This window comes from Fukomys damarensis, unplaced genomic scaffold (genome assembly GCF_012274545.1).
Source record: "Fukomys damarensis isolate Sample0158 unplaced genomic scaffold, DMR_v1.0_HiC HiC_scaffold_38, whole genome shotgun sequence".
NCBI classification, from domain to species: domain Eukaryota; kingdom Metazoa; phylum Chordata; class Mammalia; order Rodentia; family Bathyergidae; genus Fukomys; species Fukomys damarensis.
Window position 1 is genome coordinate 42,833,236 of NW_022900950.1, and position 15,318 is coordinate 42,848,553.

Sequence of the window (15,318 nt, forward strand, 5' to 3'; positions counted from 1 at the left end):
AGTTTCCCTGGTGTGAATATTCTGCAACAATGCATAAGATTCTAATAAGATTACTGACATTTAGAAATGGGAGGAAAGGAGCTAAAGGTGTAGGGAAGGTGTGATACGTAGGGGAAGAACAAAAAGGGAAAAGAAAAAAATGTGAGAGAATGAAAAGATGAAAATAAAGTGTTTGTAGATGGGGAGGGGAGGAGGGGGTGAAGGGAGGGCAGAGGTAAGGAGAAAAAAATGAGAATCAAGACTTGCCATGTAGGGGTACATGATCCCAACAATGAATGTAACTGTACTGTATCCCTAAATGTACCAATAAACTCAATAAAAAAAAAAAAAAAAAAAAAAAAAAAAAAAAAAAAAAAAAAACAAATGATCTCATTTTTCCTTATTACCAAGTATTTATTATTTTTATTTTTTTGCATTTCTATGTTGTATGCATTTTTTATTTAAAAGTTTGAGGCATAGTTTTCATACAATAAATGTGTCATTTTTAGTACGTTCACAAAATTATACACCACTAGATCTAATTTTAAGACATAAATATCAGCCCTCCAAAAGAAATCCCATATCCATTATTAGTCTCCATACCTCCCTCTTCCCAGACCCAGTCAGTCACCAGTCTCCTTCTGTCTCTATGGACTACCTAGTCTGGATAGTCCGTATAAACAGAATCCTACATATGTAACTGGCCTAATGTTTTCAAGGTTCTGCCATACCATAGCACTGGTACTTCAAAACTTTTATGGCTTAATGATATTCCATTATATGGAATATTGCATGGCTAAGCCATGTTTTGTTTATTCATTTACCCGTCAGGGCACACTGAGGTGCTCCTGCTTTTTGGCTGTTAAATACTGCAGTTATTAACATTTGTGTTTGAGTTGTAGTTTGAATACTTACATTCAATTATTTTGCTTGTGCATCTAGAAAAAGAAATGATGAGTCATATGATAATTCTACACCTAAGTTTTGAGGTGCCATCAAACTGTTTTCCACAGTGACTGCATCAGTTTGCAATCCATCAACAGTGTGAGAACAGTCCACTTTTCACATGTTTACCACCACTTGTTTGTTTTGCTTTGGTTTTCATTAAAATCATCCTACTGTGTAAAAAATAGATCGCACTGTAGTTTTGATGTGCATTTCTCTAATAACTGGTGTTGTTGAGCATCTTTTTATGTGCTCATTGGCCATTTTATCTCTGTTAGAGAGGCATGTATTGAAATCTTTAGGCCATTTTAAAATTGGATTGTTGTTGAGGTGTAAAGATTTTTATATATTTGTTTTTTTCCTCATTGAGTTTATTGGTACATTTTAGGTATACAGTACAGTTACATTCATCATAGGGATCTTGTACCTTTACATGGCAGGTCTTGGTTCTCATTTTTTCCCTTTATCCCTGCCCTCCCTTCACTCCTTCCTCCCTTCTCTATTTATATATACTTTATTTCCATTTTTTTTATTTTCTCATGTTTTTTTTCTTTTCCCTTATTTCCTTTCCCCTACCCTTCCCACTTCCCCTACACCTTTAGACTTTTTCTTCCTATTTCACATTGTCAATTACACCATTAGTATCTTATGTACCATTATAGTTTTTCACACCAGAGAAACTAACTATTCGGTATTTACACATGTGTGATTTATTTATTTCACTTAGAAGTATATCCTCAATATTTATCCATTTTCCTATGAATGACTCTAATTTCTCATTCTTTATGGCTGAGTAGTATTCCATTTTATAGAAAAACCACACCTTCTTTATCCAGTCTCCAACTGATGGGTAAATGGGCCGTTTCCATATTACTGGTCATTTGAGATATGCAGAGATTCCACCTCACCCCACACAGAATGACTGCTATCAAGACATAAACCAATACCAAATGTTGGCGGGGTTGTGGGGAGAAAGGAACCCTTCTCTACTGTTGGAGGGAGTGTAGACTGGTGCAACCACTGTGGAAATCAATATGGAGATACCTCAAAGAGCTGGGATTAGAGGTTCCATTTGACCCAGCTATCTCTCTGCTGGGTATCTTTCCAAAAGAATTAAAAGAATCATATCACAGTGATATTATAGCCCACCTATGATTATAGCAGCACAGATGTAATAGGTCAGTATATATATTTGAATACCAGATCATTATTAGATATATAATTTGCAGATATATTGTCCTATTTTATAGGTTATCCTTTTACCCGGCTGGTCACATATTTTGATGAACAGAAGTATACATTGTGATGAAGTCCAATTTATCTGTTTTTCTTTTGTTGCTGGTACTTTTTCATGTCCAATGGATCATTGCCCTACTCAATGAAGGTTTTCTTCTTCTGTTTTCATCTGAGATTTTTATAATTTTAACTCATATTTAGGTTTTTAGTGCACTTTGAGTTAATTTTTTTGTGTATAAGGGTCAAACTTCATTCGTCTGCATGTGGTTATCCAGTTTTTCCAGCATCACATGTTTTAAAAATTATTTTTTTTTCTTTTTTTAAATCTTTATTAAGTTTAATGGTACATTTTAGGTATACAATACAATTACATTCATCATTGGGATCTTGTACCTTTACATGACTTTTCTTGGTTTTTATTTTTCTCCATTCCCCAGCCCTCCCTCCACCCACTCCACCCTTCCTTGTTTACAAAGACATTGTTTCCATGTTTTTCCTTTTCACATATTTTTTCTTTTTCCTTTTTATCTTTCCTCTACCCCTCCTACTTTCTCTAATCCTTTAGCCTATTTCTTCCTATTACACAATATCAATTATACATTTTGATCCTTATTTGCACATTTAGTTTTTCACACTATTTGGTATTTACACTTGTGTGACCTATTTATTTCACTTAAAAGTATAGCCTCAATATGCTTCCACATAGCTATAAATATCTCTATTTTCTCATTCTTTATGGCTGAGTAGCACTCCATTTTATATTAAAAAAACCTTTTTTCTCATTGAGGTTATTGGTACTTTTTAAGCATACAGTACAGTTACATTTATCATTCGGATCTTGTACCTTTACATGACAGATCTTGGTTCTCAGGACAGATCTTGACCTCCCTGCACCCCCTCCACCCTTCCCTATTTACAAAGACTTTGTTTCCATTTTTTCATTTTCTCATATTTTTTTATTTTTCCTTATTTCCTTTCCCTTACCCCTCCCACTACCCCTACACCTTTAGCTGTTTTCTTTCTATTTCGCATTGTCAATTATACAATTTGGATCTTATTTACACTTTTAGTTCTTCACACCAGAGAAACTATTTGTTATTTACACATGTGAAAAACACAGTTAATGGGCAATTGGGATGTTTCCAAAATTTAGCTATTATAAACTGTGCAGCTATAAACACAGGTGAGCATATATCACTATGGTATGTTTTTTTTAATTCTTCTGGGAAGATACCCAGCAGAGGAATAGCTGGGTCAAAAGGGACTTCTAATCCTCGTTGTTTGAGGTATCTCCATATCAATTGCCACAGTGGTTGCACCAGTCTGCACTCCCACTAACAGTGAAGAAGGGGTCCTTTCTCCTCACGTCCCAGCCAGCATTTGTTATTTGTTGGTTACTTTTAATTTTTTTCCATTAAATTTATTGGTATAATTTAGGTATACAATACAGTTACATTAATCATTGGGGTCTTTTACCTTTACATAAAGTATCTTGGTTCTTTTTTCCCCCATTCCTTTGCCCTCTCTTCACCCCCTACACCTTACCTATTTAGAAAGACTTTGTTCCCATGTTTTTCCTTTTCTCATATTTTTTCTTTTCCCTTCTTACCTTTCTCCTACCCCTCCCACTTCTCCTACTCCTTTAGGACTTTTCTTCCTATTTTACGATATCAACTATAGATTTTGATCCTCATTTCTACTTTTGGATTTTCACACCACAGAAATGATTTGATATTTACACATGTGTGTCCTATTAATTTCACTTAAGAGTATCCCTCAGTGTGCATCCCCTTTTCGAGAATCCAACCATGTGCAGCTGAAAAGAATGTATATTCTGATATTGTAGGGTGGAATACTCTGTAGATGTATATTAAGTCCATTTGTTCAAAAGCTTGGTTCAGTTCCAGTATTTCATTGTTGATATTTTGTCTAGATGATCTATGACAGTGGGGTATTGAGGTCCCCTGCTACAATTCTATTACTGCTTATTTGTTTTTTTGTGTCCCTTAATATTTGATTTGTAAACTTGGGGACATTAGTATTTGGTGCATATATATTTATGATTGTTATCGTTTCCTCTTGGATTGTTCCCTTTACAAGGATGTAATAATCTTCTTTGTCTCTCTTAATCAGTTTTGGTTTGAAATTTACTTTGTCTCCAGATAAGATAGCTACCCCTCCTGTTTTCGGGATTCCTGTTCCATGGAGAACAGTTTTTCATCCTTTTACTATGAGTCTATGAGTTTCTTTTTTAACTAGGTGTGTTTCTCATACACAGCATATTGTTGGATTTTGCTTCTTAATCCATTCTGCCAGTCTCTTTCTTTTGATTGGTGAAATGAGGCCATTAACATTGATAGCTATAACTGATAGGTATTGAATTATCATCATCATGTTATTTTCCTGTTCTTGACTCTTTTTTATTTTTCCCACTCTCCCTTTAATTTCTTGCCTTGCCTGATGGATTTGCTTTGTTGGGACTCATGGGGTTGTGACCTTCATTGTCTTTTTCCAGGATATTTTATAATTGGAGTGATGGTTTGGTATTCATGAAGTTTCGCAGGGTTCTTTGTCATGGAAGTATCTTATTTCTCCATCAATTTTGAAAGCTAGTTTTGCAGGATACATCAGTCTAGGTTGGAGGGTGCTTTCTTTTAGGTCTTCAAATACCTCCCTCCAGGTTCTCCTTGACTTGAGGGTTTGTGTTGAAAAGTCTGCTATGATTCTGATGGGCTTTCCTTTGCATGTGACTTGTTTCTTTTCTCTAATTGCTTGTAGCATCTTGTTCTTCTGTTGGATTTCCAGGATCTTGACTATTCTGCCTAGGTTCAGATTTTTTTGCATCATGACCAGTTGGAGTCCTATATGCCTCACTTATCTGTATTTTATTCCACTTTTATGATATATTTCCAGGAATTTCTTTGAAATAAAAATTACAATGAATCCTCATCAACATTATTCATTACATCTGGCACCATGACTTTTGGTTTGTCTTGTGATCATAACTGGGTACTGAATATCTTGGAATAATAAAAATATCTCTGAATAATCTTTCCAGTTCGTGTATTTCACACCTGGCATTAGAAGGATCCTGAATAGCCAGCAGCAGTTGCAGGGGCTTCTGGACACCTTGATCTGCCAGGAGGTCAGTACCACTGCTTTGGCTCACATGGACCTCTTGGATCAGTTTGTGGTCATTATGATCCAGTGGTGGCCCTTGTGGGACTTGTAGGCCCCCGGGAAGCTGAGAGCTCCTTCACTGAAGTGGCCACCACTTGGGCTGATTTGGAGACACATGGTACAGGCCAGGCACTGGTAAGTAGCGGGGATCTTATAGTAGCGCTCCTACTCCATGACAGCAATGCACCCACCCAGTGGATTTTTTGATAGCAGCCATTCTTACTGGGGTGAGGTGGAATCTCAGTGTTCTTTTCTTCTGCATCTCTTGAATGACCAAAGATGTTGAACATTTTTTCATATGTTTATTTTTCTTTTACTTCCTTGAGAATTGTCTTTTCATTTCAGATGCTCATTTTTGAATTGGGTCTTTATATTTGGGGATCTGATTTTTTTTTAATTCTTTATATATTCTAGATAGTAGACCTTTGTGTGAGGAACAGCTGGTAAAAACTTTACCACATTGTGGGTTGTCTCTTAGCTCTGCTTATGATTTCTCTGGCAGTGCAGAAACTTTTGAAACGATGAGATCCGAATTGTTGATTCTTTGTGCTAGTTCCCATGCTACTGAGGATTTGTTCATAAAGTCTTTTCCTATGCTGATATCTTCAAAAGTTCTACCTAACTTATCTTCCAGAAAGTTTAGTGTTTCTGTTTTAATATTTATATCTTTAATCCACTTGGATTTTAGTTTAGTGCATGGTGAAAGATACAGGTCTAGTTTTAATATTTAACAAGTTGAAATCCTTTATTATTTTTAGATACAACTATTTATTTTAACTAAAATGATCTGGTGAGGAGAATCTGTTTCAAAGTAAAACATAAAAAAGGGCTGGGGATATAGCTCAATGAAATGGCCCTGGGTTCACTCCCCAGTGGGGGTGGGGGTGTGTGACTTGTATTGAGATACTGTCTTCTTTCTACAACAGGTGAACTCTTTCAGGACAAAACTCAGTTATTTTCTTGTTGACCTTCATGAGTATGTGCTGGTGCAATAGTCCCGTTTATAGCATCCCCTTGCCATGCTCTGGGGGAACTAAGCCAAGTCAGCCTCCTCACTCCCAGCTGCTCCCAAACTGCTCTTGAGAGAGCCAGTGAATTCTCCCAGGTTCTGTGGGCTTGCTGAAATGTGCTGTAACAATTTAGTGGTCTTATCTCCTTGCAGGTTGTCTGGAGATGGACCCCTTTAAGAGAGGAAGCCTGAATCAAAGAAGAGCATATATGAATGTTGGCTGTCCTAACAAATTTATCCTAGTCACCAGGGATTGAAGAAAGAGTTTTTGCAAAAATTTTTTTTGTTATTAATAAAAATCAAGAGTCAATTCTATCTTTCCACTTCCCTTCATTGTTAAGGTTTCTCAAAAGGTGATTCTACAACTGTCCCATTATCTCTTGTTAGCTCTTCTACCTCTAACAATTTCATTAGTGTCCTTGCCACTCTTCTCCTAAGCTATTGTTGTCCCTCTAGTTACAAATTAAATAAATACAACCTGACTCTTCAGTATACTTGCCATAAATTCTACTGAAGACACACTTCCTCTTGAAATTATCTTCTTCTCCTTGGTATCTCTGACAATATCTTCTCTTGGATTCCCTCTAATAGTCCCAATTGTTCCTTTAGCAAGGATATTTTAGTGCTTTCTGTGTTAAGTGATGAAACACCTAAGGTTTCTTGTGCATTCATTTCTTTGCATTTTCTACATATTCATTGAGAGTGCCCATATTTGTTATTTACATATTCAAAATTTGATCTAAGGTTCAGGCCTTAATTTTCAACCACCCTCGAAGGATCTCCATGGGCACCAAGATAGCTCACAAGAACCACACACGTCTTTAATTATCTTCTCTTTGTCTCTGTCCCTATTTTTCCTTTCTTTCCCTCTTCCTATGTCTCTTTCTCTACCTTCTTCTTTTCTTGAACCTTTTGATATATCTGAAAAAGGCCTTTATTTTTATTTGAATTTTTTGTTTCATTTTTAAGATACTTTTCTTAGGCAAAGGATTCTAGATTGAGAGTTATTTTCTTTTCAAATTTACTTTCTAATTAACAAATAAAAAGTCATATGTAGTTGTGAAGTATGACATGTTTTGATTATATGCATATATTGTGGAACATGTTTTTTTCCTATTCTGTCTCTGTGACATTCCCATTCAGCCAACCGCTCACAACAGAGTCCCAAATCCCCTCTCTTCTTATCCTTCTCTCTTGCTCTAGTCCATGGATCTATTGATTTTATTCTGTTCTCTCTAATCTGTCCTATACTCTTTACCTCCATGAATGTTTCCTAGTTTGGTCCTATCATTTTGCAACTGGATGCCATCACTCTATCTTTCCATCTCTTTTCGAACCACTTAGATGATAGTGGATGCTCAGCAACTCTTTGTTGGTAGAAGAACTACGTTGTAAGGATTCCTCACCCCACCACTGCCACACAGTGACTTACCAAACTTGTTGCAGGTATCTAAAAAACACAAACTGTTCATGCCACAACTCCCTCCACTTCAAATCCTTCCACTGCCTCTTAGGGCAATTTTAAGTACTAAAATTTAAGCCCTTATAGTGAAAGGGAATTCTTTGTAGAGAATTTTACTCCTGAGGATTAAACTGGACTTACTATGGGAAACCCCCTACTTGAGATTTTCTTTGTTTAAGATGCCTGGGCCTGCCAACATGCCCAGACAAGTCTGAGCCAATTTCCACTCCTCAGGAATGTCTTTGTCTCCAGGAGAATTTTGTTGTTTTACCAGAATGTAAATGAGGTAGACCCGGTAGTTTAAATCACCCAATAAACATATTGCCAGTATTATGTACAAACCAATAATGTAATTGAGCCTGCTTCCTAATGCATATTCAATTTCTATAACCAATGAATATGTACCAAAGATGCCTCACTTGGAGCACCCCCTTTAGAATGCACATTTTCTTCATGTGTTGGAAAGGGGCCACTCTCTCGTATGTGAAAGCAGACTGGTTAGCTGATATTAAATAAACTTTTGCTTTGTCTCCATGGCTTCTGGTGTGCTTTTATCCTCCTGAACTAACAAATACGAGCCATATAAATCAAATGGAAGTTTGCCATTTCATTAGCATGGCGCACAAAACATTTCCATGTCCTTCTCCAGGCTCATCCCCACCCACCATGCTCCCAATGTCCTCATTGCCACCGTGGGAGATGATTCCATTCATTAGCCTCTCAGGCTCTTCCCCCAATCTGATTTTTCAGAAGGGCACAATTAACATACAATAAGGTACAGAATCTATGAAATTTGGCAGGTGCATGCTGTGTGGTCATCGCCCCCAAACAATCTGCAGAACATTTCAGCTGTCCCAGGAAACTCCCTGTGCCCTTTATCAATCAATCCATCACCCTGCTAAGAGAATAACCACTGCTATACTTTCTGACACCATACGTTAATTTTTCCCATGATCTGGCTTCTTTCACCCAATATAATGTCTGTGAGATTAACCCATGTTTTTGTGTGCAGAAGTTCATTCATCCTTATTGCTAAGTAGTTTCCACTATTACAATGTAAAAACTTGAAATGGACATTTTGTAGTCATTTTTTAATAGATGCCTAAGATGGGAAATTGCCTATTATTCTATCCAGCATCCCCTTAATGGGCAACATTTCATTTTGACATTTTCACTTTTTACTCATCTAGTGCGTATGAAATGGCATTTCATTGTGGTTCTCTGGGTTGGCTTTTTTTCTTAACCAATCATGTTGAATAGCTTCTCAATGTGTTTTAGACAAAATCATCCTTGGGATATAACCATACAAATTGTTACCCCTGTTTAAAAATATTAGTTGTCTTTACTATTTATTTGCTGTAGTTCCTTATGTATTCTGAATATAAGTTCTTTGCAATACATGTAACTTTTTCTAATCTTTGGCTTCCTTTTTTCTTAATGTTGGTTTTTGAAGAACAGAAGATTGTATTTTGTCAACTTTCTTTACATCCTTTTAGTTTGTTCTGGCAGATTCTTTACTAGGAAGAATATCCTCCCTGTCTTTGAGAGCCAATTTACTTCACAGGCTATGGTAATCACAGGATGATGCTCTGTTACTTTTTTATGCTTATTATCCAGCACTTATACTCAAGTACATAAATGAATTTCAGAACACTGGAAGAGTTAACTAAATGTCATCAATTAACTTGAGTGTCATTTCTCTTCCTAAAAGCAAAGTCAACTTCCCACACACCTTCCTGGCATCTACAAGCCATGAAAACCTTTTGAAATTCTCAGCATGGAGCTTTCTCTCCCCTCTTTAATATATATAAACAAGAATCTAATGATCATCTCAAATTTATGAGTTTGATCTATGAATTTTCAGCTTTATACTGAAGTAAAACCAATATGTGGTCAGTCAGTGGAAACAACTTTGAATTTTGAGCCCCCTCACCAAGCGAGGGATATGTTCGGGATATGTTATGGTGGTCTCTTAGGAGGCTAGTCAGAGGTGGCAAGCTCTAGCTTCCAGTCAGCCATGAAATTACTGTGGTAAACAACAGATGCTCTGCAATATACTGTGTGGTTAAATTATAATGTTTGGTAGATTTGATGAGTTAATACATTTTTGACTCATGATATTTTTAATTTATCAATGATTTATTAAATGTAACCCTGTAAGTTGAAGATCATCTGTATATACTTTTCAGGTTGTTGTTGCTATTGCTCTATAAACCCTAATTTTCAAAATGAGAACCAAGACCTGTCATGTAAGGGTACAAGATCCCAGTAATGAATGTAATTGTACTATATACCTAAAATGTACCAATAAACTCAATGAGAAAAAATAAATAAACCCTAATTTTCATCTGAAAAGCAGATGTAATTCTCAAATAGATACTCCTCATGAAATGCTGGGATATGTTAAAAAACAAAACAAAACAACAAAAAACAGTTGAAAGCCAGGGATTTAGCTCAGTGGTGCTGTGCCTGCCTCACAAGCACAAGGTCCTGAGTTGGATTCCTGGTACTGGAGGAAAAAACAACAGTTGAAAACATGACTAGCCAAGACTTGAAATGAAAGGGTTTGTCATTTGCTTTACCATGTAATAGTGATCAACTTTTTATTCTACGCAGTCTCACTGATGTCCAATCTCCGGTACATAAAAATGATAATACTACCATTGCATCTGTCCGAAGAATTAAACCTTAATTAATGGAGTCCATAGAGATGTCTAACTTGATAATGGGGGCTAATAAGAAATCGTACTACTATTCTGACAGGAAGGTGAAGTTAAAAAGATCTGAAGAGCACCAGCAATTCATGAAAATGATAGGCTAATTGAGGAAGCAAAGTGCAATCTTCTCTTCTCTGCAGGAAACCACAGTTTAGAGGCCCTTGCTCAGCAGACAATGAGACACAATCAAATGACATTCATCACACTATGAATTAAGCATTTGAGAGCACAATGACTTTCACCATTACAACAAAGCCTCAGAAAATCCAGAATTTTATTAACCACATTTTTGTATTGTTCTTCTTAAAGCAGCATGGATTTCACTCCAGGAAGATTAAAAGACTGGAAACAAGTGTGACATTCAGATTTTTAAATTAAATCGATATATATGTATAAACTGTGTAGAAAATAGTTTCATGTATAATTAAAATGTTCAATTTCTAGATATGAAAAGCATATAATTCACAAATTCAAACTGAATTATTAAAGATTTGCTATAACTCAGGCTTTGCTATAATAAAGAATATACTCATCTGGTACAAAATTTTTGCTCCTGAAAGAACTGATTGCTTCTGGGCAGGGGAGAGAGGAAGTGCTGCGAAAAGTCCATGCTTTTCTTCTGAGAGTAGGAATGTGAGATAACCTTCCCTAAATAATAGTAGCATAAAATGGCCCCAGCATCCTGGAGAACACAGAGGGGCAGCAAGTCAGTGGCAGCTTGGTAAAACCCTGCAACCGTCCTGGAGATTTTCAGCTCAGACGTCTGCTGAACTGTGATCTGGTTCTGGCTGCCCTAAATCATGAATGAATACTGTCCATATACTCAAACTTAATACAGAACAGTCCTAAAATTCTCTTATAAGAATTTGGTCATGATCAAAATGCTATAAAAAGAAGTTAGAATTCTAACTGCAAAGAATTTAAGCTGAAAGAAAAAAAACTATGTCTTACCTTTAATGCACTGTACGCTTAGAACAATACCTGGTTGGATAATTACTAAGTGAATTAATGAGAGGCCTTTAAAGAGAAAAGGAAGATTATCAGGACTGTCATAGTTGAAAGGCTATATTTAAGAAATTAAAGGGAAAAAACCCCAATAACTGAATTAACACTCTATGACTCATTGAGCTATTGATCAAAGAGAGAATTTATTCACAGAGCTTTTCAAATACAAACAAAATAGCACTTCATAACTTTTACAAAGTGAATATTGAAATAAATGTGGTACAGCACATTACAATAATGGACAAAAGAAACCGAGATCTAATGACTGGAAAATGACTCTCATTTTTCTCATATCTTCAGCTGAATTCTCTCTTCCAGTGGACAGAAAGTTGTCCCTTTCTTTCATAATAATATAGCAGAAGCTACTCAGAGAAATATTGCATATTTTTGAATACTGAAGTATGAAGGCTTAACTTTAAGTGCCTATGCAAACACTGAAAATATGACCAGGATATGAAGTTTATGCAGGATACACAAAATACTGATAGAGTGGCTTATTGGTCCATTTATTAGGTTTAATGGATGCTTTATAAAGTGATAATACTGTATTTTCAATGCATATTAAAAATACTGAGGAGTAATACACTGCTAACCCTCCACTGCAGTCTGTGTGACAGTCAAGGCGTGTGGGAAGGGGGTGTGTGTACAGATGTGTGTGTGCTCATGTGCTTTCTCTAGTGTCATCACCCACAGGGAACATCTGTGAGGTGCCCTGCTTCCCTCTTGACATTGCTTCTACTAGCCCTTTTGAGTCTCCCTAGTGTTCCCCTTCAAAAAACAAAAGAAAAATCCTTGCTTGCATATATAGATTTGTTTTGTGTATGCGTGTGTGTGATATACATTAACAATAATCTGTGGAATAGGATTACCCAACACCGCAATATTTTTAACCTTTGGTCCATTTTTCTCCATTATCTCATTCTCTCCATGTTTCCCACAAATCTTCTACCATCTTTCCTTCCTATATATTGTTCCTGATTGGGTTTCATTTCCTTTGCATTGTATTGGATTAGAACCACTATTCCACCTTTTGAAGTAGCGGGATGCTTTGGCCCCTTCAAGCTTCAGTGGCCTGACTTCTCCTCTGTTTGTTGCTCGTGGCTCCATCTCAGTATGGGTAGTGCTTCTGTTTCTTGCCTGAGAAGCAAGCCAGCCACGTGCACAGCAGCATGGCGGCAGCAGCACCTGCTCCTGTGCAGTAGTAGGCCCAGCCGATTTCACACTTACCTAGGGACAAAGGAAGGAGAAAGAAAGCAGGCACTGATAAACATGAATTGAAGGACACTGCTATTTTTTTTTCAGGGTATGTGCTCTAAAATACCCACTGAGAGCATGGTGTCCTCATTCAAATGGAATGATAACATGCTGACAGTTTTCTGCAGGGTAAAGAAAGCAAGAAAGTTTGTGTGCATTTCAGAAAGACGTCAAAATTCTATGATGCATGCCAACCAAGAACATGAAAGCCTATTCTTTTCCATTAATGTCCACAAGGGTAAAGGAAAATAGGAATAGCCACAACTGGGAGAGATGATGATGCTAACTTTAATTTAACACCTCTAACTCAAACTCATATGCATAACAAGGTATTTTAGGGAAAAAAATTAAAAATATATGTATAACTCTTCTGTAAAAGGGAGGCTTGAAGGAAGACATCTATTTGAAGAAACATGAGGAGATCCTTTTGAAGGATATTAGAGTGAATACTGTGATTTACATGAATTTTTCAAATGACTCATACTCTGGTGGCACACCCCTGTAATCCTAGCACTCTGGAGGCTGAGGCAGGAGGATCACTGTGAGTTCGAGACCAGCCTGGGCTACACAGTGAGTTCCAGGTCAGTCTCAACTACATAGTGAGACTCTGCCTCAAATGACTCATACTCTGGTGGCACACCCCTGTAATCCTAGCACTCTGGAGGCTGAGGCAGGAGGATCACTGTGAGTTCGAGACCAGCCTGGGCTACACAGTGAGTTCCAGGTCAGTCTCAACTACATAGTGAGACTCTGCCTCAAATGACTCATACTCTTACCGTCTGAACTGAAGAACAAGAACTCCAAGATTTTCCTGGGATTGACATCCACCTTTAAAGTAAAGAACATGATGACTAGGCTCCAAATAAGTCCTGACTTCTCAGAGTGGGGTGATTAATAACAGTTATAGCCACAATACAAGAGAATGGGTATCTTTTCCTACGTTGCCTTGGTTGATTCTGCAAACAACATTGTAAGGTGGAATTCTGCTGACAAAGATGCTCCAATTTATAGAAGTTGGTGGTTTATCCAAAGTCATATGCTTACAATTATTAATCAACTAAGGCAGAATTCAAACCTGGGTTCCAGATTCTAAGTAGCAGAAGTCATGGAGCCCAAATATCCCATCAAATATCTGATCTGAATTGATGGAATGGGTTTCTACATTCATATCTTTCATGGGAGCTTGTCCCTTCTGTTCCCTCCTTGAGACAATTAGCATTGTCAACTCTAAGCCCTCTTTTCCTCTTCCTTGTCTTTTTTTCCTCTTTCTTCTTCTTTCTTTCTTGAATGCTGAAAATCAAATCCAGAGCCTCATGCATGATAGGCAAGTACTCTAACACTGAGCTGCATTCCCCCTAATACCACTTTTCACCACTGATGCCATCTTATTAGACAATGTTTCACAGCTACCATTTTCCTTCCCTTCTTCCTGGTTCTATGTTACAATTAACACAGACAATAAAACACATGGAGTTCATAGTCACTGAACACAGAACTATAAATTGAAATCCAAGCCCTCTTTTCAAAAGTCAGTCATTTTTACCTTGTTCATTTGTAGAAAAAAATAACTTTGTTACATAAAAATACCAAAAAATTATTTGGTCTGCCATACAACTCTACTCCATATCTTCACGGGAAGTTGGCCTGAGAGGTAGTAAGTACTTGCTCCATGTATGGGTACACAGGCAAAGTTAAGACACACAGACATAGTTAAGAGACTTACTGGCTTGTGCTCACTGTATGTCAATAGCAGCAAAGTTAGATCATATCAAAGTTTTACATATTGAAAGTGCTCTAAAACATTATTGCCAGATAACAAGCTATATCGCTCAGTCTTCAACCTAGGTGTCATCCTTGATTTCTCCCTTCTACATCCAATAGTAACAACAGAAAATAGTAAACATACAGTTATTATTAGTTGTACAAAATTATCCTGAGTTTTCCATAGAGTTAATGCTGATGCATCAAATCCTCATAAGAACATGATGTGTTATGTATATGAATATCATCACCATCTTCTAGACCATAAAACTGAGGCTAAGAAAAACTCAATAATCTGCCCAAGGACTTATCTTGAGGTGGAAAGAATTTTGCCACTCTCCCTTCCCAGGTCAGTCCTGTTACCTTACCTTCTCCAATGCCTGAAGCAGCCCTAGGCAGTCTCCTACTGCCTTTGCTTTCTTGTCTTCCCAACCTCTCCTTGTACTACCTTCAAGAGCAAAGCAGGAAGCTATCTTTCTGAAAGTAAACCAGATCAATTCATCCTTTTACTTAATACTCTTTACTGAATCTTCTAAGATCTGTCTCCTTCCTGTGGCTTCTGAAGCCTTCTGGGGCCAGCTGGTATCTGCCACCCTCTCAGTCCTTATGATCACCTTACCCTTCGTTTTCTCTCTGGCAACACTGGCCAGCTTTCTGTAGCACATTGGCCTTGTTGCTGGACCAAGAGCTCCACATTCATTATACTCTCTATCCATCCATTTCTACTTCCAGATCTCTAGACAATTTGCTGTTTCTCAAATGACACCTCT

The 15,318-nt window shown here is 37.1% G+C and overlaps 1 protein-coding gene across 1 annotated transcript in view; it reads right to left on the minus strand.

Annotated features, from left to right (window-relative positions):
• Positions 1 to 11,685: 11,685 nt before the first annotated feature.
• Lhfpl6 (LHFPL tetraspan subfamily member 6) overlaps positions 11,686 to 15,318 on the minus strand; it is a 267,815-nt gene continuing 264,182 nt past the window's right edge. The window contains exon 3 of the mRNA XM_010639171.2: positions 11,686 to 12,760. Coding sequence (XP_010637473.1) covers positions 12,642 to 12,760 — 119 coding nt within the window. The 3' untranslated portion in view covers positions 11,686 to 12,641. The remainder of the gene's footprint in view (positions 12,761 to 15,318) is intronic.